Here is a 25,845-nt window from a genome sequence, read left to right on the forward strand (position 1 = left end):
TGTGGGTTCTAAGGACTAGATTCTAGTAGATTCTCCATTGGAAAAATTTTTCTGATTGCATGAGACAGCAAAGAGCTACCAGTAGGTAAGAGAATGGATAGAAATAAAGCTATAGAATATTGTTTTATCTAATGTAAGACTCTTAGGAATTTTTGGCCTAAATTTGGGACCCTTTTCTTTATGTTATAGACAAATTGAAATCCTTTTTAGAAAGAAAGAGGGAAAATGGGAACAGTTAAAAATATTTGATTTGTTGGAATTAACTACTATGATTTTTAAAGAAAGCAATCAGAGAAAGAATAATATTACCCCTTTTGCACTCCCTGTATATTGAGCTGAAATAGTATTAGAATAAGGGAAAGAGTGAGGAAAAGCTATCTGCCTCTGCTTTCCCTTTCCAAGAAACCTAACTAACAACAAGGAAGTATCCCTATAGGACTTTAATACTTTTTAGAAAATTCTAGAGATAGGAGACATGAGAAATATTAGAAGTAACCTAGTTGGAGGAATCAAGTTTTTCTCAGAAAAACCAGAGAATTATGCAAGTTGAGATAAGACCCTTATAAGATCTGATGATAAATTAGACCACATAAACCAGAGAAATGCTAGAATAATTAATGCTATATTTGTAAATCAGTCATTCCCAGATATCAAGGAGTACTTTCTGAAATACTGCCCAGGATAGCATGAGAAGCCTATTGCTTAGGAAGAAAAAAAAAAGGCAGTAACCCCAAAGTTGAGTCAGAAAAATAAAGTGATTTTAGCCCCTGTCCAACAAATACCTCAAGATCGTAGAATAAGGTTGACAGGACTTTGTTACTATTATAGAATCAGAGGACATAATGTCTAATACTGTTTAAAGAAAGAGATATTGAAAGGAACAATTTTGGGAACAAAGAAGTAACAACATGGGTTGGAATTCACCCTAAAAACTGGAATCAAAATAGGAAAGTTGCTTTAGTGTGACAGTATGGGGAAAGAAGTAGAGATTGAGTATATGATCTGTAATAAGACTCTCCTTTACCTAATGTTATCTGGTATAAATGTTTTTACTTAATACTGGAACATCATTGTCAGTTATCTGTTGTATAAGTTGAGAATTGTTATGCTACACATTATTATGATGATTATTGTTAATTTGCTTGATGAAAATTTTTTGCTTTAATAAGTGAATGGAATGGTGAGAATTTGTCTGTTGCACTTAGACCAGGATAAAAGTCTCTCAATCCTAGAATTTTTACCAAAAAGAGGTTTGAGTGAACTCTATTGCCACCAAAAAAGGAAAATCACCACCTGTGCCTCAGTGGGTCTACTTGCCCTGACACTAAGCCCATCTATTTCATTACTGGGACTGGGATTCTTTGTAATGCCACTTATTTCTCAGTATTGATTTATGTGTTGCCTTCTATTCTGTAAATTCTATTAAACCTGAACCCCAATATATTTGTATTTACCTGATTAAAGATACCAGTGACATGTGGATCAGACTTTCACAGACTATCATAAATTCTCTCAGATAATACAGAAGGACTTACCAACTCCAGTGCAAAGAATTCTTGCTTCTGGCCTCCCCTAGAATTCTCAGGAGGGATACAAGACATCCCAGGCATCAGGAAAAAGGACTTTTTCCCAAGGGACCTTAGCAGAACCTATCAGTATCCAGAACCAATAGACAGGCATTTTGTACCGGGGTTAGTTGGCTAATAGTCCTAGAGTTTGACTTTTTGGGGAGACTATGCAAGCCACTTAACTGTGCTCACTAAGGCTTATCTTGTGAAAGCACTCATAACCACTCCTGGCCAGAGGTTTACATTTTCTCCCACGCCTAGTGGCTTAAATTGTTATGCCACCGAATGCAGACTTCTTAGACCAGAGACAAAACATCAGTGTCACCTCAAATCTTCATCTATTTGGGGGAATTCTTACATGACTTTGAGACTGTGGTTGAAGCGACAGAAAAACCTGTAAAAAATTTCACTCTTCTCCCCTGTTAATCCTGAGTCAGAGAAGGTTAAGGGAGCTATAGGAACTACAGTGGTTTTTAAGGCCAGTCTTTCCGATGTCTAATTGTAAGTGACCCTGCAGCCAAATTTGCCCTAACAAGAAAGAGAACTGATTCAGCTCCAAAGATAGCTGCTGAAGAAAGCCCATGACACTTCATGGAGCTGGAGGTGCTGCCGGGGGACACTGAGACTGGAGGTGACAAAGGCATATGGCTAATCATCATCTATGAAGACACCCATGAAGATAAAGAAGGCAAAGTCACAATGGTAAAATGCAATGCAGGTATCATGGGTTCTGGGTACGAGTACTGAAAGCAAGCATTTTCTTTCTAAAAAAATGTTCTCCCCAAGCCTACCTGGCAATTTATGCTGAAGGTAATTATGATGTACAGGCAGTCATAATAAAATAGGCATGGGTGGCTTCCGGGTTCACTTCAGTATTTTCTAGTATAACATTAGGATATCTAGAATGTATTGCTTATTAATATGATTCAAAAGTATATGTGGTGGTCTTTTTCTAATATATTTGAGTCTTTACATATGAATTTTATAAATTTTTTGTTACATGCATTGATTCTATGGTTATAAATTATATATTTATAATATTGTTTAATTATTCTTGACAAATTAACAAGGGGAGGGAAACTCTTCTTACTTGTAAAAGCTAACCAGGAATATTTGGGATCCTAATAAATTAAATGTACACAAATTAAAGAAGAAAAAAAATTACAAGTTGAAATTTGTTTGGGTATGCCTGTAGATAGCATGAACTATGATTGGAAATAAAAATGAGATGAACTAATTAAATAGAAAAATGTAAAGTTGTTGGATCAGAAATCAGATTTAGCTTGAAGTTGACTGCTTTTAAGCAAGTAGGATGAGGAAGAGTCAAGTAATAAAATTTGAAAGCTAAAATGCCAGCAGGAAGCTTGAGTGTAAAGGGAAATTTGCAGGTATATTTGATTTGGTCATTGCACATAGACTATTTATATTTTGGTTTAAGTCTATGACACAAATATATATCCCTAAGAGGAGGGATAATATAGTTTTGAAAAATAGTTTTGAAAAAGTTTTATGATTTTGAAATAGTTTTGATTTTAAAAAATAGTTTTGAAAATTAAAATCATAAATAAAATTGGGTCATAGAAATACAGAAATATAGTTTTAAATTTAACTTTGAATGTATATTTGATAATATAGAAATTTTATAGACATTGTTTGTAGAAAAATGTTATAGAAAATATAGGAGAAACAGAAATTTTAGAAGAATTGTGTAGAAAATGTTTTATAACTGAAATTATTTTGGTACTGAAAGAAATCAACATTTTGACCTGTATTTCAATTTGAGATTTTGCCTGGAAACTCAATTTTAATGTAAGAAATTGAAAAGGTTTGAGATCCTAATGAAACCTGGCAAATCTATTCTTCCTCCAACTCTTAGAAAAAATAAAACATCTTGTTCCATATGGATTTCTCTGATAATTATGTTAAATAGGTTTCTCCTGTGTTGCTTGGGAGTTTTCCATTGCTGTACTAACTCAGATAGAACTATTCCAAATTCCCTTAACAGCTTTGTAGTTCAGAATATAGTTAAGAGAATCCTATTGTGAATTGCAGATGATCAATAGGGAATCAGTAACATGTTGTGAACTCAGTGTTTTAGATACTGACACTGGGAAAACTGAGAGTAAAAGAACTAGTGAGGAGGAATATATAAGAAATATAGAACGGATCCAGTGAAATCAATTCCTTCCACAATTTGAGCTTCTGAACATCCAAATGTGCATATTTCCTAGATAGTGTCATGTATTATATTACCCCAGACTATATTATACACATACATTCCGTGTTAAAACAGATTGTTAAACCTTTGGTGGTATTCAACCTCAGCCTTTTATGTGGTGTCTAAACTTTACTATGTGACCAGTCCACTAAGTTACTTTAGTCATAAGAATAGTCAAGTACATAGAAATGAAAGGACACTTTCTAGTCACTTTATGAGATTACAGAGTATTATAGGTCACAAATTGTATCAAGCCAATCAGATAGGCCCTCAAGGTTGTTGAATTTAGCAACAAACCCATTAATAGAGCTCACTGAAATGAATGGTGGTCCCTGTGAGTTCAGGAGAATTTATTTCTTTAATACTTGAACTTAATACATTTTGGTCTTTTTGCCTCATTTGTTTATGCCACATGTAGGCTTCATTGTACCCTTAATTATGTTAATTTTAAGTCAACTTTCCAGAATTTTTCCTCAGAATGTTTTGCATCTATTACCAAACTTCACTTTGTAGGTGTTTAGGTATAGGACTTTTCATTCTACCATTAACCTAGGTTCTAGTTTTGAAGTCCCTCCTGAAAGCAGTTTGTCTCCCTTAAGTTGTGCTGTTACAAATATCTCAGGAAAAAGAGGAAATAATTTTATTTTTGTAACTCTCAATTACAATAACACAAACAATAATCCTGTGGATTAGTAACCTTGGAACAATTTTTTATCTGTGATGGTCAAGCTTTTTCCTCTCTTCCCTTGGATTGGGATGGCATCTGTGGAATAGCCTATCTGATCCTTACTGTAACCTTTCAAAATCATACAGAAGGTTTGGTAAGACTCAGCTTTACAAAACATTTAGTTGCATTAGGACATATAAACAAGAGATCTATTTTGGAAAGTTTTAATCCAATATCAGCACATGGAAGTAGTCCTTGGTATAAATTTTTGGGCATTGATTCCAAAACTCAGAATTACCCATTGATAAATTCTATAAAGAAAAACATTCTCTTAATTTGAAGGATTGGCTCAGAATATAACAGCTACTATGGCATACATCTAGTGCTCTGTAACAAGCTTCAGGATGAATTTTTGCTCATATGGTTATGAAATGAGCCTGTGCTACAATTAATCATATAAATTGGACATATATGTATCAATTGTTATCATTAGTGATATTGGAGAATTATAAAAATTACTAAATGCTACTTTGTAAAAAAGACAACACATTTATATAAAGGAGGATATTACATCTGAGTGGGACCCATCTTCATGGACAGCCACATGGTTCAATAGCGATGACTTATGGTAATGCATTCTTAAATGGGTCCTTATCAGTTTTTGGAATTCTCCTTTTAACAATTATAAACTTTTGTACTACTCTGTTTATCTAAATGTTAGATTGCTTCTAGATTCAGACATGAACTCTTTCAAAGATGCTGCTAATATCTTGAATCCTACTCAACTACCTGTTATATTATTTAATACTGGACCTACAGCAGCGGAGGTTGGGCAGAGTTTATGGCTCCATTCAGACATGAAACCTCAGAGAATGCAAAGCATCTGCAGGAAGTGAGCTGGGACTCAGTGCAGATACTACCTATGACTCTTGTGACTGTGGAAATTACCTGCCTTCTAAATTGTTGTTATTTAATATTACTCTGTCTGTAAAATACTTGGTTCTTCTTAAGAAGCTAAGGCTGTGTGTGGAACACCTCAGATAGCAACTGGTACCACTACAAACAAGTCTTTCATCTCCAGCTCTTGGAATAGACTTTTCTGAGCTAGCTTGTACTTACACTGCATGAACTTATCTTTTGCACTTCAAGACAACAGTGAAGAGGTACACACTGAACATGTATCTAACGTCAAGCATCCTTCCATATGTTTTGTTCATGGACTGTAAAATCAGTAGCTTTCATTTTCTGGAACATTAACTAGTCCCTATTGTTATTGTATTTACGTGTGGTTTGATGTTGTATCTATACTTAATTTGTACCCACTCACGATATTCTACTTGCCACCCCTGACTTGCATTGCCCCTAGATTGTAAGTGATTCAGCAGAAAATTGCTTGCAGTTTTTTTTTTAAATCAGGAGGATGACTAAACAAGTTGTATCTGATTATAATGTAATATTGTTGTGCTATAAGAAATAACAAGCAGGATAGTTTCAGAAAAAAGTGGGAAGACAATGTGAACTGATGAAAAGTGAAGTGAGTAGAACAAGGAGAACGTTCTACACAGTAACAGTTATGTTGTAGGGATGATCAACTGTGAATGACTTAGCTATTTTCTTTAGTACAATGATCCAAGACAATCCAAAGGGCCCATAGTGAAAAATACTAACCACCAGTCCTGTTTTCAGTCCAGCCATCACAGCCATCATCACGGGGATCAATTCTTACAGAGAAAGGGTCTATTATCCTCACCACTACCACTTGTTGCTGATCAGTTGCCACCTTTGGGATAGACAAGCCAGCCTACCTGAATCAGTAAAGCATTCTGATGAAGTGATAGGAAGTAGCATGTAGGCATGAGTCAAACCATCATAACCCTTTTGATTATCATCTTCACTTTGACCCCAGTGGAGACAATCCAGGACCCAGAATACTGGGAATTGCAGTATACCTGTACATTGGCCTAGTTCAGCCCCCATAGCAGCCATCAAAGTGAGTAACCGTTGAGGATGGGGAGCTTGTCATTCCCACCACTTCCAACATTAGTTTCCAATCAACTTCTACTGAAAAGCAGATATTATAAATTAAGACTTTTTAGCAACCTACAGGTATTAAAGATATGGAAAAACAAGTTCTTTTCTTCAGGGTCCTTGGCATTATCAACCAAAGAAATAGGGTATTATCAATGAAAATAATGTTAAAGTTTGGTAAGGCCATGAATTGATCTACTCATTCTGGAAAACAATTATGCTATTATACATGCCCTTTGACCCTGTTTTATATCATTGTTAGGCTAATATACTGCAAAAAAAGTCAAAGCAGGAAGAAAAGGATTCATGTATAAAAATTGTAAAGAGCTTACCATTTTTTTGGGAATGACTAAACAAATTGTGGCATATGAATGTGTTAGAATATTATTATATCATAAGAAACTATGAAAAGGATAGTTTTAAAGAAATCTTGGACTATTGGAAAACCAATAGAGAATTAATGAGCAGCACCAGAAGGCCAATATACAGTATATGATAATAGCAACATTATAAAGAAAACAACTTTGAAAAACTTGAGAACTCTGATTAATACAATAACTTCCATGATTCCATTGTACAGAGGGAGAAGCCTCTTAACAGAGTTGAAAGACTCAGGATACAGAATGAGACATTTTTGGATAGGCAGTGTGGGGATTGGTTTTGTTGACTATGGATATTTGTTTCAGTGACTTTTTTTCCCCCAGGGGAGATTGGGTAGTGATGTTAGATTGAAGATAGGGATAGGATAGCAAAAAAGAAAAGGGAGAATGAGGGTTATTGAAGTGCCTTTTTTAAAAAATTGAGTGCACAGAAGGAAAGCCATAAAGAAGCATATAGTCAAGAAAGCTTTAAAAACTATAGATTGAATTACTCACTTTGAAAGAAAAGGAAGCTGTTTATTAGGGATTTGCAGTTTTATGACCAGTAGTTTTTTTGTTCTATGTATGTGAAAATATTTGTTTTATTAAGTTTATTTTTTATATATTAAGTTCAGAATACAAAGAAACATTTAAAAAAAAAAGAAATGATATTTAAGGGAAATGCTTTTGTCTCCCTTAAGGAGCCCTTGTCCTGTCTATGCAACTTACAGCTGAAACCTGTATGTGTTGTCTGTCACATAAAATGTGAGTTCCTTAAGAACAAAGATTATCTAAACTTCTTTTTTTGTATGCCTGGTATTTTACATGGTGCTTTGATCATAGTAGATGATCAGCAAATGCTTTTTTATTCATTAAAATATAAAAATTAAAAAAAATAAAAAAATATAAAATATAAAATAAAGACCAGCCCAATGGGCATCATCCATCTGCATATCATAATCTGGACAGTACGGAAACATTGTAGAACCTCCTAAATGGGATTCACAACTTGTCTGAAGAGGTCATCCTAACAGTTTATATACAAAGAGGTCAAGTGGATGAAGAAATGTCCATTGTCCAGACCACATAGGTGTATATAGTAATTTAATAATTGTAAAATTTCTTTCTTTTTAAAAAATGTCTAGGGTCTGAGTATTGCTATATTAGGACCCACATTTCAAGACTTGGCTATAAATGTGAACCGAAACATCAGTGATATTTCTTATATTTTTGTGGGCCGTGCCTGTGGGTATCTAAGTGGTTCTGTGATTGGTGGAATCCTCTTTGACCGCTTCAATCATACTTTAATTTTGGGTAAGTAGAATGCTTGAAACAGGTTATTTCTGTGACTTGTCAATAGTTATAATGTTTTATATATTAATGCCTATGGAGACAGCTGGCCTTAAGTTAAGATGATCTTATTTCAGATCTTGCCTTTGACCCATACAGGCTGAGTATTTCGCCTCTTGGTGTGCTCTAGGCAACTCTGAACCTATAAATTTTAGAGCAGATGCTGATCTTCATTGATAAGAGGGAGTTTTCTTATTTGAAGTTCCTTATACTGGTAAAATCACAGATCCAATTAAAAATAGGAAAGCTAATATTGGCCAAGAATTGATAGCCATCTAAGTGTATGTATATATCATATTAAAAGTATTGTGATTTTATTTATATTATATATATTATTTCTATTATATATAATATGTAGGAAACTGATTTTATGTTGGGGTTATTGTGAGGAGATAGGTCACCATTTGGGAGCATACAAGATTCTTAAGTATACTCAGAAAGTCACTTTTACCCTTGATAGTGCATAGAATCTAGAGTTTTTTAAACCAGGACTATACAAATTCTTAAAATCAGAAGGAAACTCAGAAATCCTTCAATGCAAGTCATACCTTAACATGATTCTGATCTTCATTGACTCCAAGTCCTCATCCAACTTGCACTTGAAGACCTCTGCTATTAACCCTCAAACATATGCTACAGCAGTCTGGCACATTTCTGAACAGCTCTAATTGTTAGAAAGTTTTTTCTTTTATCAAAATAAAATCTGGTCCTCTATAACATTTACTCTTTTTTTCTTCATTCTGCCTTTCGGGACCAAGCAGAGAAAGTATTTTTTTTTTCCCACTTGATAGCTGTTTAAGAAGTGAGAGAAGAGGAGCAGCTGGGTAGCTTAGTGGATTGAGAGCCAGGCCTAGAGATGGGAGGTCCTAGGTTCAAATCTGGCCTCAGACACTTCCCAGCTGTGCAACCCTGGGCAAGTCACTTGACCCCCATTGCCTAGTCCTTACCACTCTTCTGCCTTGGAACCAATACACAGTATTGACTCCAAGATGAAAGGAAGGTAAGGGTTTAAAAAAAAAGAAGTTGAGAGAGAACTGTCCATATTCTACAAAAGACTTCATTTTTAGGCTAAATAGTACATAGTGGGTAAAGATTGATATTGTGGGACTACTTTAAATCTGAAAAAGTTCTTGGACACTCATTCTGGCTCTATGATCATAGGGCTGGGTCAGGAGCAGATTGTATTTGGAAACCAAAGAATCTAGCTTTGGATGGAAGGGTGAAGGAGTATTTGTTTACTTCTCTTGCATATTATTGTATGTGACAGTTAAGAAATTTATTTTTTATATTTTAAATCTATGGAGAAGCCTTTTAACTTTAGAGGATGCATGGTTCAGGTTTTTTTGGAAATTTTAGATTTGATCTACATTGAAATCATGAAGTATTTATATTGATTCAACAGTTAAAACAGAATTGAAATTATTTTTGTTATGAATTTTCCCCCGAATGGCTTAAAAATTTTTACAGTTGAAGATAATAATTTTTAGATTTTTTTTTACCAGATTTTCTTTTTTTAAAATCTTACCTTCTGTCTTGGAATCAATACTTTATATTGGTTCCAAGGCCAGAAGAGTAGTAAGGGCTAGGCAATGGAGATTAAGTGATTTGCCCAGGGTCATAGCTAGGAAGCATATGAGGTCAGATTTGAATCCAGGACCTCCCATATTTGGGCCTGGCACTCAATCCACTGAGCCACCTACCTGTCCCCCTTTTTTAAACCAGATTTAATCTTTAAAGTCATAGTTTTCCCAAAGAGATAACTGTTGTTATAGAGTCTGGAACAAATGAAGACTGTGAAAGTGATCTGCTTTCTGTTCTCCATCTCACCATGGTGCTTTTATACCCTTAATCCCTGGTCTTTTGAGTGACCCTGAGTAGTTTTCTTAACTTTTTTTTGAGCTTGACTTCTTCATCTATAAAATGTGGAGGTTTTAGATTCATTGCAGCTCAGATGCTATAATCCTAAACTATCCCCAATGTGATTATAAAGTTATTATAAGATTATAAAATCTTAGGAGTAAAACTTGTTTGGGTTAGAAGAAATCATTGCTTTTTCTTTACTATATTTGATCAATTTTTTACCAGGGGAAAAAAAGGAATAGAAAACACTTATCATCTCTTTTAAGGGAGGATTGAATGAGTTGAAAACCTTGTCATTTCCTCTTCTATTGTACATTATTACTATAAAGTATGCAGTTTGACTATGAACAATAGCAGTATAAATGTTTAGATGATTTTCTGTTTTGTAGCACATAAAGATTAAGTGCCCTTTTAATGAATGAAATAACTCCTTCTGTTTAGGGGGGTCAAGGGTTATGAATGTTAAAAAATAACAAACCTTGGAATCAGAGGAGACATCAGGCATAATTTAGTCCAACTATCACCTGAAAAACAGTTACTTTATGACATTTCTGATAAGTAGTCATTCGTACTGTGTTTAAAAATTTCCAGTGATGGCAATCTTAACTACCTAACAATGCAGCTCATTTCATTATTGGCCATTTGCAAGTATTAGAAAATTCTTCCTTGGGGGCAGCTGGGTAGCTCTGTGGATTGAGAACCAGATCTAGAGATGGGAAATCCTAGGTTCAAATCTGGCCTCAGACATTTCCTAGCTGTGTAACCCTGGGCAAGTCACTTAACCTCCATTGCCTAAAAAAAGAAAAGAAAATTCTTCTTATGTTAAACTGAAATCATGTTCCCCAGAAGTTCTCTTGTTGGTCCAGTTTTACCCTTTGGGACCAAGAATAATAGGTCTGACAGCTCTTCTAATATTTGACTAAAAATCATGGTTCATATTTATAAAATTCTTTATATATATCATTTGAATCCTCATGACAATATTGTAAGTTGCCATTATCTCTATTTTAGATAGGGGTCATAAAGATATTGAACATCAGAGACATGATTCAAACTCCTGGGGTTTTCTGATTCTGGAAGAGTTAGTTCAGTGCTAGTCATAACTAGTCAGGTTGGTAAAGGAAGCTCTTAAAAAAAAATGTTCTGATCATGATGAAAAATGCCATCTGCCTCCAAAGAAAGAAAAGATTGAATCTGAATGCAGATTGAGACAAATATATATTTCACTTCACTTGCAATTTGTTTGTTTGAGTTCTTTTTACAAAATGACTAAAATGGAAAGATGTTTTAAGGAAAAAATAAAACAAAAAGTCCTGAGCTCTCCTCTATGCTGAATATTATAGGAGTTGAGGAAAAGGAGCCTGAAGTTACATCCATAGCTAAAAGATTGATATTTGCATGCATGCTAATCTTGCCACATGTACCTCAACACACACACACACATATTGAGATACCTCTAGATACATACAGTCACAATTAACATACAATTGGCTTTTCCACATCCACTCTTAGACAAGGGCCTTATGCATGCAGATGTAGAGCAGGCATAGTTTATTCAAATTGAGATACAAACTTCACTGAATGTCACAGTTAGGACCTCAGAGACTCTCCTCCAGACTGTCATGGAACAAAAATTCTGGCTACAGTCCCTGACCACCATGATCCACCCTCTAGTGAGGAATCCTACTGAATCTCAAGACAGCCCATTCCATCTTTTGATAATGCCACATAGACACTCTAGTCCAGGAGTCCCCAAACTTTTTACACAGGGGGCCAGTTCACTGTCCCTCAGACCATTAGAGGGCCAGACTATAAAAAAAACTATGAACAAATCTGTATACCGCTGTCTGGGATGGTGGAGGCTGCAGCGCTGGCTGTGATGGGCCTCTCTGTCACCCCTTGCACAGACCCATCACTGCCACCACTATATCTGGCAGCAGTATACACAGTGCAGAATCCCCACCCCAGATCGCCGCTCACCATGCTGACGTCTTCCATTGTGCAGCCCCATAATCCTTTGTGTGGCACCTCCTTCTCATTCAGTTACTCTCAGAACAAGGCACCACGCAAAGGATTATGTCACTGGAACTAGTACTGTATGTGAATGATGCTGTGCTTTGTGGCACCACCACATACAGTAAATACTCTTCTGATCTAGAGTAACAAGTGGACTTGTACAGAGTTTGGTTCAATGTGTGGAAAAAACTTGATAGCACTTAGGACTACCTAAAAATATAATTGACTGCTGGAGTAGTGAAGTCCTTTCCTGGCAGCTCTTCAAAGAGTATGAATTACTGTCCAGCTCTGTGTTGAGTTAAAGGAGAGGTTTTTAACCTGGAGTTCATGAATTCATTTTGGTAGTCTTCTAATACCAATTACTTTTGTAATCCTATTGATGTATGTTTTTAAAAACTTTATTCTGAAAATGGCTTAATAGGCTGCACCAGACTCCCAGTGGTATTTTTGGCATAAAAGAGGTTGAGGGCCTTTGGAGTAGATACTTTCTATGCAAGAACATTAGTTTTGAATCCTGGCACTGCACCTTATTTACATGTATAATCTTTTTTTTTTTAATACTTACCTTCCATCTTAGAATCAATACTGTGAATTGCTTCCAAGGCAGAAGAGTGGTAAGGGCTGGCAATGGGGGTCAAGTGACTTGCCCAGGGTTACACAGCTAGGAAGTGTCTGAGACCAGATTTGAACCTAGGACCTCCCCTCTCTAGGCCTGGCTCTCAATTCACTGAGCCACTCAACTACCCCCTACACGTATAATCTTGAGCAGGTCATTTATAATGTCTCTGGTCCTTAAATTTTTCATCTGTAAAATGGAAGTAGGATTTTACTATGTCAGTAGTGGCCAACAAAAAGAAATACCTCCCTGCTGGCCATATATATATGTGGTTTAGAAAACATAGATGTTTTATATTCATTTTGTTGATTTCCCAATGAATTCAACGTGGAGACTACATGATCACTAAGGAAAATCTCTTCTCATTCTGAGTCTCTGGGCTGGATCATCAGACTTCTTCAGTATAAGTTTACAATAAGAAACTTTAGTCTTTATTGATGGTTCTGTGGCCCCAATACTGGGAGAACTGATAACTCTTACTTCTCAATTCATAATAATTGGAGTCAGCATCCTAGAAAAGGGAAAACCTATAAAACAGTTCGTTGGAATTTCATTTGGAACCCCACCAGGTAATACCTAAGAAAAAGAGTTTCATTCCTCATCTTCCAGTTTTCATCAGTGACTCATCCTTCCTAGTATGTCAGGGAATATTATTTGAAAAAAAATTTTTTTTTAGTCCTTACTTTCCATCATAGAATCAATATTATGTATCAGTTCCAAGGCAGAAGATGAATAAGGGCTACAGAGCAGCAGTCAAGTGTGTTGCCCAGGGTCACAAAGCTAAGTAATTACTTTTAAATCATACTCAGACTTTCCAGTGGTTTTAGTTCAAAGGTAAAGATTTTTATAAATACATAGTCTGTTAAGAATGAAATTTTCTTATTTATCTAATTGTTCCAAGTGTATTTCCTTAAACCAGATTCCCTGATTTCTCATAGCTTCTTGAAGAACAGCTAGAGTTCTTCATTCCTTAATATCAACCAATTTACTTTGACCTGATTATAGACCAAAATACTCAAGATGAGATTGTTTTAATGATAACTATGTTTCATTAATATGTGGTTTTTTTTATCTAATGTTTACCTTTCTTACAGCACTATCAATGCTAGGGACATCTGTTGGACTCTGCCTTGTCCCCTTTTGTAAGAAAGCAATATTACTGGTGGTTATGATGGCTGGCCTTGGAATGTCTACTGGAATGTTAGACACTGGTGAGTGAATAGTATATCATTTCTGGGTGAAGGAGAAGAAGGAGGAGAAAAAAGATAACTTCTTTAGAAAAATAATAGAACAAACTATTTTTAAAATTGTTGCTTCATTATTTTCCTATATGGCACTTCTTCCTGGGGCTATTGTTCTTATTTACTGGGGGGGGGGGGGAGATTAACAAAATCATTGCCAGGTGTGACGTTGGGTGTGGGAGCCTACTATTGTGATTTGTGTCCACTCTACTTCATAAAGCAATAAGTGTTGGGGGTTAAGATACCCAAGAAAGGGAAGATTTCTCCCATGATGATAGTTTACATAATAAGGCAGACAACTTTCATTTAGGTAGTAAATTCTAATTATTCTGGCACAAAGTGATTACTTATTAAACTTCAACCAAATTTGAACTTACAGTCTGAGTAAGATTAAATTCAGTGAATGTTTACTAATTATTCATTAATTTGCCTATTAAGTTCAAGATAGACTTAAAATACTTGTGTTGGAATGCCTGCATGGATAATTAGAGCTAAAGAAAAATCTGTTCCTGGCCTTACTTATCACTTTTTTTTTCTGTTTTTTCTTTCTGTCCAAAATTCCTGTGTTCTTCCAGTAAATTATTCCTGAATTATCTAACCTCTTTGATACCCACTAATGCTGTTTAATTTTGTGTGTATACAAATATATGCATTATGTAAATACATTCTTACATACATGCACACACAAACACAAAGGAAGGTATGTAGACTGGAGTTATGGTTTTATCACCAATGAAGAAACTTCTACTAGTGCAAATCAGCAACTGTTATACAACTTACCAGTCTTCAAGAATGACCAAATAGAATAAGTCAATTTTTTTTTCCCTTATGGCAGTCCTTCAAGTGGTCATTCTTTGAGTAAGAAAGCCCTGAGTTCAAGTTGTGTCTGTGATATACCCTGGGCAAATCATCTAACTTTTCATTGCTTTAGGCACTTCTTTCATATCACATGTGTACATACACATCCAGTATATGTAAAGTGGTTTCATCCACCATTAACACTGTGGCCTTTTGTGTTTCCTTCTCCCCCCAGTTGTAGTAGCTGAGGATGTAGGAAATAAAGACTTTGGGCTCTTAGCTCAGTGTGTGACTTTTATCCATCAGTATTTTGTCCACACATCTGTGAAGAGTCAAGTGACTGTACCAATTTGTATCACTTGACCTTCATGGAGGTGTTAGAGGGTCTTGGTAGACTCTGAAATGGTCAGATCCAACTATTAGACCTGGTATGTGCATAAGTAATATTTCTAAAATATCTAATATTTCTAGAGAATTTCAGTAACCCCATTGTTATCTGATGATTAAAAACTGAGTAGAATGTTTTACTTTGAAACAGAGTTTGCTTTGTCACTTCTGTTGTCCTATTTCCAGCACCAGGAGCTTCTCCTTGTTTGTGATTCTTTTCCTTCAATAGACTTGCCAGAAGCTTTGCCCTTTGTGCTGTGGACCTTCTTCTTTGCTATTCACCTTTGAGTATTTGATGGCTTGTTATCAGCTCAGCACTGAGCACTCTCCATCTACTTCCCTTTGTCTCTCTCCTTTTCTGATCACTCCTGTGCTCATGCTGTCTTTCATGCTGCTCCTTGAGGTGTCCAGTTTGTTGGTTGCACACTTCAGAGTACTGAGTTGCCCTCTCTTCTCCATTGTGCTTTGGGTCACTTGGCCATTGGGATTCTTTAGAGATGGTGTTTGTGTAATTAGGTAGATTCATTGAGAAAAATATCGGTGTTCACTGTGCCCATGGAATTTGTTGCTATAACTTAAGGGATATAGAATTGTCAGAGTCCTCTGAGGTTTGAAGGTGGGTTAATGGCATTCGAGCAGGGGATGGGTCTTGGCTTGTGATTTCACTGACTCTGTGAACTCCATATGAAGAAATGCACTCAGGTAAAGCAGATTAGTGACTGCAGCTAAAGGTCTAAGAGCTGCCAGGACTACCTGGCCAGTATGGATCAGAGGCATGACTTGAACCCAGATCTTCCTGATTTCTCTATGCTGGCCTGCCTCTTGGCTTAGCAAGTTGTAGTTTATATTTCTTGTATGTTCTTTCTGACACTTAAACCTTTTTCTGAAGATGATTACTCCATTGACTTTCAAGATAACAGTGACATACAGAATTTTTAACACAAAAATATATTTCTTTTTATTATTTGTAGGTGGCAATGTGATCATCCTGCATATATGGAGAGGTGAAGCAGCCCCACATCTGCAGGCCTTGCATTTCACTTTTGCTTTGGGGGCCTTTTTGGCTCCCTTACTGGCGAAGTTGGCTTTGGGCAGTTCTGGGCCCTCTGAAAACCACACAATAGCTGATATGTCAAACCACTCTGAGCTCAGCCCACCACCTGTAGCCGACTCAGAAGCAATATTTGGAGTACCTGCTAATGAAAATTTGCTTTGGGCTTATATGGTTATAGGAACTTATGTTTTGGTGATATTTTTCTTCTTTATTATTTTATTTTTCCAAAAAAGTCCAAATCAAGAGAAAACAAAAGCAACTGCTCAGAAATCTCGAACTGCAAAACACAAGAATGTTCTTCTTGGACTCCTTTTTGTATTTTTCTTTTTTTATGTAGGAGCAGAGGTCACGTATGGCTCTTACATTTTCTCTTTTGCAATGCTCCATGCTGGCATGAGTGAAAGCCAAGCAGCAGGCTTGAACTCTGCCTTCTGGGGGACATTTGCTGCTTGCAGGGGCATGGCGATCTGTTTTGCTACTTGTATGAAGCCTGGAACCATGATTGTGTTGTGCAATGTGGGCAGTTTGGCTTCTTCCTTGCTCCTGGTGATTTTTGATAAGAACCACATTTGTCTCTGGGTGGCAACTGCAGTATATGGGGCTTCAATGGCTACCACCTTTCCCAGTGGCATTTCCTGGATTGAACAGTACATGACCATTAAAGGCAAAGCTGCTGCTTTATTTGTAATTGGTGCTGCCATGGGAGAAATGGTCATTCCTGCAGTGGTTGGAGTACTTCAAGGAAAATACCCTTATCTTCCAGGAGTTTTGTATGTTTCTTTGGGGTCAGCTATTGCAACAGTGGTTTTGTTTCCTATCATGTACAAATTGGCCACTGCCCCTCTTGACAGGAAGATTCAGGAAAGTAGAAGGAGTGAAGACCAGAAAGCATTACTATCTTCTAGATTTAATGATGAAGATGAAGATGATGATGATGATGATGATGTGGAAGAGGGTGCTGAAGAAGAATGGAATGAAGCTGATTTTGAAATGATTGAAATGAACAATACGATGAGGAATTCAGTAATAGAGACATCTAGAAAAATTTTGAGAGAATCCCCAGTAGAAACCTCTAGTCAATTATTGTCAAATGACATACCTTTCAGTTCTTCTCTGGTTATTACTGGCAACTCCCCTGTGAAGCACCTTAATACGGAGCGGGAAAAAAATGACTAACAGTAAAAGATGGATTGGTTACTGATTCCTGTAACAACCACTGAATTTAAGGAAGTAAATCAGAGAAGATACTTAACAAGTTCAAATACATTTTAGGGTTTGGCACTTTTAACCCTGATTTCAACTAAATGAGCATTCTTGTTCAGCCTAGATTTTTTGACAACAACAAGAGGACAGGAATAGTGAGATATGGCTAGTAAAGTGACTTTATTGTAAGAGTGAAGAGTAGAGCAAATTATTGGAATTCAAGGGTCTGTTGTAGAGTTGGTAATACCTCATGAAAGAATCTATTGCTTGCCTCAAAAATCTTCTTTAACTTGGACAAAAATTGTGTAGACAATTCTGTTCAACTTGGAATAGATGATGATAATACTTCAGATTTCTGATTCATAATATAGTTCTGATAATAATGGGTGGGGGAGGTATAATGGAAAGAACCTTGCATTGAGAGTCAAGAGGTAATTTACGCCTCTAGTTCTTACTTTTTACTACCAATTAGCTCTGTGATCTTGCTTAAATCACTTAATTCCTCCAAGTCTTAGTTTCTTATTGTAAAAATGAGAGTATTGGATTTTGATCTCTAAGGTCTTTTCTAGCTCTAAAATTCTTTGTATAGTAATGAGATATTCTCCAAAGAGTAAAATGCACTAACTTTAATTGTACAGATTGTTATATGCTCATTTCATTCTTCCCAAAGCCCAGTTTGAGAGAAAAAAAAAGTAGTTGAAAAAGAAAGATAAAAATGACATAAATCACTTTGGCTGTACTTTTGCTATGAAATTTAGTGGCCTGAAAGTTTCACAGACTTTAGTGTTTAATATTTTAAGCCATTGTTTAAGGAGGATGTCCTTAAGAAATAATTTTCTCAGCTCTAGGGAAGTTTATACTGTTAAGAATTATACTTAAAAGAGAAAAAGCCTACTGAAAAGTTAGTAATTTATTTTTCTATGGTGATTATTTTTCTCTCTAAGTTTGAGGGGGAATTTGCATATCTAAAATTTTGCTCTTAAAAGTAGCAAAATAGTATCCCTACATTAGTAGTAGGACCAATAGGGAAGGACTCTTCTAGGGTCCATTACCTATCTCTGCTCCAAATTTGTTTCTAGGCCTTGTAGGACTAGAAATTCAGCTGCATGTATTCATCCAGGGTTTGGTTGATAGAACCCTAAGAGATGGATGTATCGATCCAGAGTGCCAACTGCTTTCACAAGAAGAGATTTGCCTTTGCAATGTGGTAGGCTCCTGTTCCTTTTCCAGGGCAAGCCTCTTTCTGTTATCAAGTTCCTAGGAAACCAGATGAATGTTACTCAGGGAGGCTGGGGTCACTGAAGAGGAGACTGAGCATCTTTAAAAGATCATTTTCCTTTACATCATAGAAAACCTGATGAATTGACTTGCACCATGGACAGTCTAGGGCTGTCCTTAGGCCATTCACTTCTTCCACTTAAAATGTGTCTCTTCCTGGACACTGAATTATATTTTTCCCCAGGTTTCATAACTGACTACACTTTCTCATTCTACATTTTAGCCTTGATACAACATACCTTTCTCTTACCTAGTTCCTTCCCTGCTGGATGGTGCACTTGTGCAACCCAGTGAACCTCTGCCGACAGTCTTAGTGCTCAAATGGGCATCCCTTTCCCCTTTCATCATCCTACTCTGTTTCTGTGGCACTCCAGCCTTTGAGCCTTGGAACCCTTTTGCTTATTTTACCACATTAGGCTCCATTGAATGACCTTAATTTTAGGGGAAGAGTGGTGGAAGTAGAGGGGAAGACAAATGCTCTTCTGCTTTTTATAGCTCCCCTTGTCCCTGAGCTAAACCTCTGAGCTTACTGATGCTTCATTTGCTCCTCCACTCTACAAGCCATCCCATGGGACATCTGGTTAATGGGCATTTATAGCAGCAGCTGAACAGAGAGGGGCAGGCTGAGCTGGAGAATGGTGAATGGATGAGGGGCATAAACAATCCCCCAACCTGGCAGGAGATATAGAAAAGTATATAGAGTTTCCTAGAAAGGCACTCGCCATCACAGGCTACATTGTGAGTAGCTGTACAGTATAAACTGTATTGCTAGAACTACCTTGTATTTTCCATATTGCCAAGAGAAGAACTGAAACTTAAATTGCTGGGAATTAGTGATGCTAAAATGAGCCTTTCTCTGGGAAATAGTTCATTCTACTAAGCATTTGTATAATCAAAACCTCAAGCAATGTAGGGAGAGATTGAAGACTATCTTGAGTGAAACAAATTAAGTGTGATGTAATAAACTTTTTTTTTAAGTACTTTGAGGTACGTTGCCTGTCATGAAAAATACGTCAATTCAGTTGAAGTATTAGTGAGAAGGATTTTTCTGTCCTTCCATGACTTAAAAAGAAAGGGAATAGGAAAGGACCAACCTCTTCTATAACCTTTCTTACTTTTCTTTTTCTAGTTAAGAGATCCTCAAGTAATTTGATATAATTAAAAAAATTATTACTTTAAATAGTACTTTAAAGTATTCCGTTGACCCATAATTTAAAAATGTTCATTTTCTTTTTTTTTTAATCTTAACTTCCATCTTAAAATCAATACTGTCTTTTGGTTCCAGGGCAGAAGGAGGTGTAAGAGATAAGCAATGGGGGCTAAAGTGACTAGCTTAGGGTCACACAGTGAGGAAGTTTCAGAGGCCAAATTTGAACCCAGGACCTCCCATCTCTAGCCCTGGCTCTCAGTTCCAGTGAGCCACCTAGCTTCAATTTCTTAAACATTTAATAAAATTTTAATTTTAGGATTCCAGACATTTTTCATGGGCTTGTTTTGAACAGTGTAAAGTTGGCTAAAAATGTTTTTCTCCTAGGTTTATTCTGTTTAAAGTTATCGGAGACTCATTTAGAATTATATCACTTCCTAAGGCATCACAGCTACAGGACACTTAAATCATAGCTTACTCTTTTAACATAACTGCCTATATAGTTTTAATTGAATTAGAAACTTCTCCATTAATTTCTGCCACATAAGTATTCACTGTGTAATGTTCTTTATGCCTGGGAAAACTAGCAACTATAGTAAGATGTTAGCCTTGGAAAATAACTAGTTAGTAGCTATAAAGTCAGTACCTTTAATTTCTCATGGGTTTAAAATAAGCTTTTTTTTTTTTTTGAAAGTTGTACAGAGTTCTACCTCACTGGCATTTCCCTTTCATTTATCAGCAGGAAACAAATAGAAAAGCAAAATTGGGGAAATGTGAGTACCAGCCTGTTTGTTTGGAACGTAGACTGAAGAGATGTAGTGAGAGGGAATATTTACTCACTGTCTCTGCTCCCTCTTGAAATTCAATTTCCTAGAGCATCAACATCCTTGTTGGATTCCCTATTGCTTTGGAAATATTTTTTAAATTCTTCCCAACTTGGCCCTAAATTTGAGTGTCAGAGGTTGAGATCCATTCGACCTTCAGAAGAAGAATTTGAAATGAATGGTTACAGAGTTTGAGAAACCACAACCTCTCCTTTCCCCATGCAGTTATATTTCCCCCTTTCTCCTTAATTGGAAGTGTGAAGACATTAAAATTCATCTAAATGCAGTTAGTGTTCTAGAGATGCATGGCAGGCTCCTCACATTTTTTGCTAGTGCTGTCACATTGTGGAGTCTGTTAACGGACTCATTTTGTGTAACCATTGATAGTGCTGGTAATCTCTTATGATTATTATGAATTCAGATTTGAGTTGTAAACTTATTAGGATTTAGTAATCAAATGTGAGTGTGTTATTTCTACTTGGCTTCAGTATTTATTTCTGTTACCAAAGTGCATCTGTGTTTTGCCCTATGTGCCTTTTAAATATGGAACACTTATGGGTTAGCTTGTGTATTTTCCCCTGGCTTAACATTGATCAGGTTAGTATGTATCTGTCCACATAAGAACTATGTAAGAAGTCATGAACTTTAATAGTTGTTTAAAGGGAAACAAAGACTAGAATTTGGAGCAGTAATTTGAGAGTGATTTTACTTTTGATCTTTCTCATACTAGCTTTCCATGTCCAGATTTCTTCTTGGGGAAAAGTATATCAGTATGTTTAAAAAAAAAAGTAGAAACCTGAATTTTTTAATATTAAAATTTATTTTTCAATGATCAAACATTTATTTTTCTCCTTCAGTTTTCCTGAAAAATTAAGCCCTTTTAATAGATAAGCATATTTTGCCACCTTTGGAAAAGGGGGAAGAGGGAAGGGAGGGAGAGAATTTGGATCACAAAATGTTAGAAACTGAATGTTAAAAATTGTTTTGGTATGCAGTTGGGATAAAAATTATAATTAAAAAAGATTTCTATACATACAACTCAAAAACATACACAGTCATGCAAACATTCCTCATTTGGCGATATCTGAAAATGTGAGTTTCATTCTGTATATTAAATCCCCTCATTATCAAGTGGGTGGATAGCATTGTTCAATCAGAGGTCTTAAGTCTTTCAAAATTGTTTTTACATTGTTGATGTTATTGTATAAGTCTGACCATATGACTGAGGGTAAGGTAAATGAGATTTAAGGAATAGACATTTCAACTGGTCTGGCCTGTTAATGTGTATATGACATTTTTTATGTAACTTTTGATGAAACTTGGAGAAATTCCTTATTTACTCCCTACTTGAGCTTCTCTAAGCATGAAAATGTGCAGCCCAGCAGCACTGCTCTCACTCCTTGCTTCCAGCTAGCTGAATGATCAACCTATTTGTTAATATAAATATCTGATCATCTGAATAATAGGAATTCAAAGTCCCCTTTTTTGCACATTTGTATTTTGAATTAACTTTTAATTGCATGCTTTATAATCTTATTTGAGAGAAAATTGTGCTTAATTAGCTATGCTAGGGAGGTTTTTTATTTCAGTATAGAAAGAAAGGGCTTTTTTATCAGAACATACAGCTTCTCCTAATATTCTCAACCAGGTTGTATTTTAAATATACTAAATTTGATGGGATTCATCTTTTTATGTAGTAACTTTTTGAAGTGGAACATCCTCTTTAGAATGGTGTAATTTTATAGTATTCTTTCACAGTCAGTACTAATTTGCCAAAATGTGTAGTTTTTAAAAGTTTCTTTAGGATTTCCTCTTTTTTTCCCCTTGAGATCATTCAAAATTTGTCCTTTATGCCCTCCCATTTCTGCTTCAGTCATGCTGTTTTTCAGGTCTGCTATCTGACCCCACTTCCAGTCTCCTTCCAATTTCTTACAATATCCTTTTACTTTATTAGAATATAAGGAACAAATTGGACTCATGATCTCTAAGTAGAGTACTGCTTCCCTTCAGTGTCACTTAGTTATGACTGAATGTCACGGACCTATGTAAGCATTGGAAGTTTGTTTACTGAATAAAATGGCCTTTGAGTCAGACTATTATCTTGAATAAATAGTGGATATTTATGTAGTTCTGGTTTTTGATAATTTTGCATCTGTCTTTTCCTAATCAAACTTTTTTTTACAACAATAGAAATAGGATTTCGACAGACTACCATATTGAACCCCCAGAACATAAGAGATTTTTCTGCACCTTTCAGTTCATGTACATTTTCAGCATGGGGTAGAATTAAAACAAATGTTTGTCTCCTTATTTGTGCAGTAGGCAGGTTGGAGTAAATTATTTCTGGCATCCCTTTTAGCTCCAGATCTATGAGTCAATTGATAAGTATCTTTGTTTTAGAGACTTGTTTTTTTTCCTTCTTGCTGTATCACCAAAGGATATGTATTGATTTACTTGAATTAATATGAAATTAATTTATTCTGTTTTATTTATGCTTGATGTGAAATATCTGACCTTCCTGTAGCTGATGTGTTTAGTAGGTTCTGCCATTTTGTATTCTGCAAAATAGTGGGTAAAATAGTGTTAAGCAGAATTATGGAAAGTGGCATCAGAAGCCTGGGTTATTCTGTGCATTTTAAGCAGTTTTATCAAAGCCCTTTTACAGTTTATCTCCTTGATTCAGTTGGACATTATTGTTAATGACTGCCTTTAGCAATTATTTGATTTCCAAGTTCTTCCTGGTTAGAGTGATGAAATTGGAGTTAATCCAAAAGATCCTGGACAGTCTTCTGGGAGTTTACTGTATCAGGATTTAGTCTATACTACAGGAGTTAGTTAGGAAAATTAGTGTAGTGTGATTGTACCTTGTATTTATTTGGCTCAGCTTTTGTGTTTGTGTGTGTGTGTGTGTGTGTGTGTGTTTTCCCCTAGTACAATATGTGACAAGATACCACTACTTTGCACAGTGCTTTCTGATGTTAACAAAGTAAAACCTGTTTTTAGAAAGACTGCCCTGATGTTATCTACAAGAGGAGCCCAAGATGCATCTGTGGGTAAATTATTTGGATTACAGGAACATTTTTCTACACACACATTCATAGACAAGTTTTACTGCAGTCAATTAAGAGATTCTTTTAGGTAGACAGGAGAAGGAGGGAGTGTGATCAAATGGATTTAATATATTTGAATATGACTAATGTATATGCAGCTTTGTATAATTGTGAATATTTATTGGAATAAAATGTTGACTCACATGAAACCGTAGATGGCAATGTATTTTTTCCCCTTTTTTAGGTGGTTGTGATTTTTTAGAATTTAGTTTAAAAAATTTTTTCACAGTTATATGATTCTTCTTATCTCCTTCTCCTTTTCCTTCCCTGCTCCTGGAGTTGATAAGCTATTCCACTGGGTTATACATATATTATCACTCAAATGCTATTTCCATATTACTCATTTTTGTAATCTTTTAAAACCAAAACCCCAAATCATATACCCATATAAACAAGTGATAAATCATGTGTTTTCATCTGCATTCCTACTCCAACCGTTCTTTCTTTAGATGTGGATAGCACTTTTTCTCCTAAGTTTGTCAGAATTGTCCTGGATCGTTGCATTGCTTTTAGTAGTAAAATCAATTACATTTGATTGTCATACAATGTTTCAGTTATTGTGTATAATGTTTTGGGTCTGCTTTTTTTCAGTCCACATCAGTTCATGTAGGTCTTTTCAGTTCTTATAGAAATAAAGCAGTTCATCATTCCTTAGAGCACAATAGTATTCCATCACCATCATCTACCACAATTTGTTCAGTCATTCTCTAATTGAGGGATATCTCCCCATTTTTCAATTTTTTTGCCACCACGAAAAGCACAGCTATAAATATTTTTGTACAAAGAGAACCTTTTCCATTTTGTCTTCATCTCTTTAGAATACCAATCCAGGCAGGAGTGGTAATCTGGATTGATGGACATACATTCTTTTAAAGCCCTTTGGGCATAACTCCAAATTTCCTTCCAGGGGTGATTGTGATTTCTAAGAAAGCTTTTGAACTCAGGTTTAAATGATGAGCCATCAAAAACTGCCAGAAATTTTGGCATCATATATCTTGAATAAGGCTAGTTGATATCCAAGATATGTAGCAATTGATACAACTATGTGAGTAAATGCAAGCTCCTGTATATAAGTGGTCAGAGGACAAGCAATTTTCAAGAAAAGTATCAACAACCCTATCAAAAAAGTGTTCTAACATCATAGAAGAAATAGAATTTAAAACAACTGAGGTTTTGTACCCATCTGGTTATTAAAAAGATAGCTCTGAGAGAAGCTATTATCTCTTTGGTTTGGGCATCCATCCCCTCTCATGGGGCGGATGGCATCCTACTCTTGACCATTGTATAATTGAAAATCTGTTACCCCCAACAAGAACTACATTTCCCTGGAGCCCACTGACTTCCTGTTGTTACATACTTCCTATAGACAGGGGATATTAGGTGGGGACCTGGAGGGTCCTGCCCTTTTTGGCATCTTGGTATGATAGCGGTGAGTGGGATTTTCAACAGGACATGGGCACATGATCTTTATTTTGTTTCCCTCTTATTCCTTTATTTCTACTGATCATGTTATAAATCCCTTAAAATATATTATTTTTATTATTGAGATTACATTTTAATTTTTACAACATCCTGTGTAGTTCTTGTCAAAGTCATCACTTTTCCCCATGTTCTGAAGGCATCTCTCACTCTCTTCTACCATGCCAAGGACTGTTCACCTGTCAACCTTTGCCCCCTGGCCTTCCCACCTTTTCCTAGCTTATATTTCTCTGACAATGTTTGCTGCCGAGTTCCTCATTGGTTTTATGTTGCCTGGTTATATATCCTCCTGCTTTTCATTTCTTTGGAGATGTGTTCCAAGTCTTGTATCCATACAGCGATAAAAGTTGGAAATAGTGTTGCCGGGGCTGTGGAATGATAGTCCCATAAATAACCCTAGATTTTAATAAAGCACATTTGAACATTAGTAAAAGGAAATGCCTACGATCCTGTCACAAAATCTTGCAGAAGAAGTTAATTCCAAGGTTATTAATGCATTTTCCAACCTATATCTGAATATGTATTCCATGGACCTGTTTTCAAAAATGAGATTGTTTGATTCTGATGAAATGGAGAACTGCCAGATATCCAGTATATTGCTAAATTTTGTTTGTACCTTCACAGCATCTGTTTTATCCCTTC

General features: G+C 35.9%; 1 protein-coding gene across 2 annotated transcripts in view; it reads left to right on the forward strand.

The window, feature by feature from the left end:
* The window catches only part of MFSD4B (major facilitator superfamily domain containing 4B), a 28,634-nt gene extending 4,761 nt beyond the window's left edge, over positions 1-23,873 (forward strand). For both annotated transcript variants that reach the window (XM_007506629.3, XM_056814354.1), the window contains exons 2-4: positions 7,986-8,154; positions 13,777-13,893; positions 16,080-23,873. In XM_007506629.3, coding sequence (XP_007506691.1) covers positions 7,986-8,154; positions 13,777-13,893; positions 16,080-17,338 — 1,545 coding nt within the window. In that variant the 3' untranslated portion in view covers positions 17,339-23,873. The remainder of the gene's footprint in view (positions 1-7,985; positions 8,155-13,776; positions 13,894-16,079) is intronic.
* The last annotated feature ends 1,972 nt before the right edge of the window (positions 23,874-25,845 follow it).

This window comes from Monodelphis domestica, chromosome 2, assembly GCF_027887165.1.
Source record: "Monodelphis domestica isolate mMonDom1 chromosome 2, mMonDom1.pri, whole genome shotgun sequence".
NCBI classification, from domain to species: domain Eukaryota; kingdom Metazoa; phylum Chordata; class Mammalia; order Didelphimorphia; family Didelphidae; genus Monodelphis; species Monodelphis domestica.